Source organism: Carlito syrichta, unplaced genomic scaffold (assembly GCF_000164805.1).
Source record: "Carlito syrichta isolate Samal-C Ts95f unplaced genomic scaffold, Tarsius_syrichta-2.0.1 Scaffold312196, whole genome shotgun sequence".
NCBI lineage: Eukaryota > Metazoa > Chordata > Mammalia > Primates > Tarsiidae > Carlito > Carlito syrichta.
The window spans coordinates 423,548-425,935 of NW_007256292.1; the positions used below are offsets into that span (position 1 = coordinate 423,548).

The following is a 2,388-nucleotide window of genomic DNA, read 5'->3' on the forward strand; positions in this document are numbered from 1 at the left end:
CATGATGTTCTTTAATATGAATCTCTGTCCTGTGTGTTTCCTATAACTTAGCAGTCAGATCTAGAGGACTAAACGCCTTTAGGTTTAATTCTTTTTGCAAGACTATCTTCATTCAAAAAAAATTAACACGAGTACAAGAGCAGACACAGAAAGACTTGCCATTTGACATAACGCTTGCAAATAAGAAATAAAGTGATTTTAGGTGGAAAAATTAGCACCAGTATGATTTTTTTTTTTTTACAAAAGGTAAGTTATTATGTTTATTAGAGTCACAAGCAGTTGACTAACTCAGTGTGACTCAAGACCTCAAAAAAACCATTTCTCCTTCACTTCATCTGAGTCCTAGGGTTAAGATCCAGACTAGCAGGAGTGTTGCTGAGGGCCCATTCATAGATTTACAAGCTTCTCATTGAGGGCAATTTGTGACTGTGTGAGATTGGCCAGGTAGGTCACCATCAGCAAGTCATTGATGTTGCTGTTGAGCATCGTCTCAAAGTCCTCAGGTACGATTTTGGGTACTTGGTTAACTAGGCTCATCAAGAAGCGGCCCACGGTATTGTCAGCTGACATCTTTCCAGACAGTACATCCTCTGCGTACTGCAACACCGTGCTCAGGGCATCCTGGATGCGAGCTGATGCTCCTCCTACTTGCTGCAAGTCACTTGAAAGTCCAATCACCCGGTTGGAGCTAAAACAGGTCTTCATGATCAGGTCAACTCCAATGCGTTCAGTGTCATAATATGCGTATTTCACTGTTAGAGGTGTGAACATCGCTCCCATGGTCCTTCCAGGGACACCCATTAACGTGCTGACATAGGCCTTGATGCTCATGCGGCCGTTCTGGAGACTCGTGTCCACGGTGAGATGAATGGGGTTGGGGGCCTCCCGGCTGTAGTACTCATGGATCAGCACAGAGTGCTCTGTGATGTCATGGCCTGTGGCATACCAGCCCAGGATGAGCTCATTTGGAGAGACTTTTTTGTGCAATTCATACATGTTCTTAGCAAATTCCATATCAACAGCGACTTCATCTTCCGACTCATTGTGCGGCACTGAAAAGCAATTGGTGACCTCCCCTGAGTGCTTGTCAACAGTTCCCAGCAGGGTCCCGATAACTCGGGCAGCTCCCTCGTTGCGTCGCTCGTAGCTGTCCACGATGGAAGCCAAAATGACTGGGTGCAGCCTGACCACCCGGCTGCCAGGGAAGGGCCCTGGGAGGGCGGGTCCAGGCAGTGAAGGTGCCGGGGTCTGAGCCGGGGCTTGCGCGGAGGCCGGGGTCTGGCCCGGAGCCGCAGTCGTGGCCGCTGCTGACGCCGGATCTGAGGATGAAGCCGGGGCCAGAGCCACAGCCGGAGCTGCGGCCGGCGCTGGAGCTGGCGTTGGCGCTGGGGCCGGGGCCGGGGCTGAGGCCGGGGCCACTGCCGGTGTTGGCGATGGGACTGGAGTGGCGGCAGGAGCACTTGCCGGTACCGCCGGTGTGGCCATCTTGTCGAGAAAGCAGCACCAGTATGATTATAAGCAAAAAAGTAAAACTCCAGCACTAAGATGGCATGGTAGTATGTCCACATTCAGGTGTTTTAGAATATGTTAATTTTTCCTTAAACTATCATCACTGACATCGGTTTTTCAGATCAGCCCGGGCTTCAAGAGCGTCAGCTTAAGTGGGTCAGCAGCCAAGCCCCAGCGAGGATCAGTTTGAGGGGATGGCAAGCCTAGCCCCAGAAGTGTTGGCTCTGTGGGGCTGGTAAACCTAGCCCTGAGAGTGTTGCTGATTCTGTGGGCTGATAAGCCTAGCCCCTGGAGTGTCTCAGCTTCAGAGTCTCCCCTTCTTCCAGCTGCTCTCCCAGTTCTGCTGGCTCAGTCAGCGGGCAAGCCAGCCTCCGAGGTGCACAGCTCTTTGGTCCCGTGATCCTCTGCAACTCTTCAGGTCGGGGTTCTTGTCTCGTGCCCAGGAGGAATGAGGACACAGCTGGAAAGTGAGAAAGCAGGATTTATTGAGAGGACAGAAAAGCTCCCACAGTGGGAGGAGACTCAAGGGAGTGGCCGATTTGGAGCTAAAACCCGGTGCTTATGTAGCCCTAAGACTGAGTCTTTTGGCTAGCACTAGCTGTGAGCTGATTGGTTGGCACTAGCTATTCTGATTGGTCAGTACTGAGGACCAATTAGCAGGCAGTGGAGGCCTAATGGAGATCTGATTGGCTGATTTTTCTATCCTAGCAGTGAATACTTAAGCTCTAGCTTGAGAAGCTCGCGGGGAGCTTGTTTGGCAATAGGAGTGTATCAGCCTGAGAAGCGGAAGTTTGCTACCTTGTTACCAGTTCTACATTATTACTTGCTACATTGTTATGGGAGGACCCACCCTGTCTGCCTGACTAGCCTTTCTCTAGG

General features: G+C 51.0%; 1 protein-coding gene across 1 annotated transcript; it reads right to left on the reverse strand.

Annotated features, from left to right (window-relative positions):
- Positions 1-226: 226 nt before the first annotated feature.
- LOC103272265 (eukaryotic translation initiation factor 3 subunit F-like) lies at positions 227-1,491 on the reverse strand. The gene has a single exon (XM_008069754.2). It carries the CDS (start codon positions 1,483-1,485, stop codon positions 388-390), a length of 1,098 nt encoding a protein of 365 aa, XP_008067945.1. The 5' UTR covers positions 1,486-1,491; the 3' UTR covers positions 227-387.
- Positions 1,492-2,388: the final 897 nt, after the last annotated feature.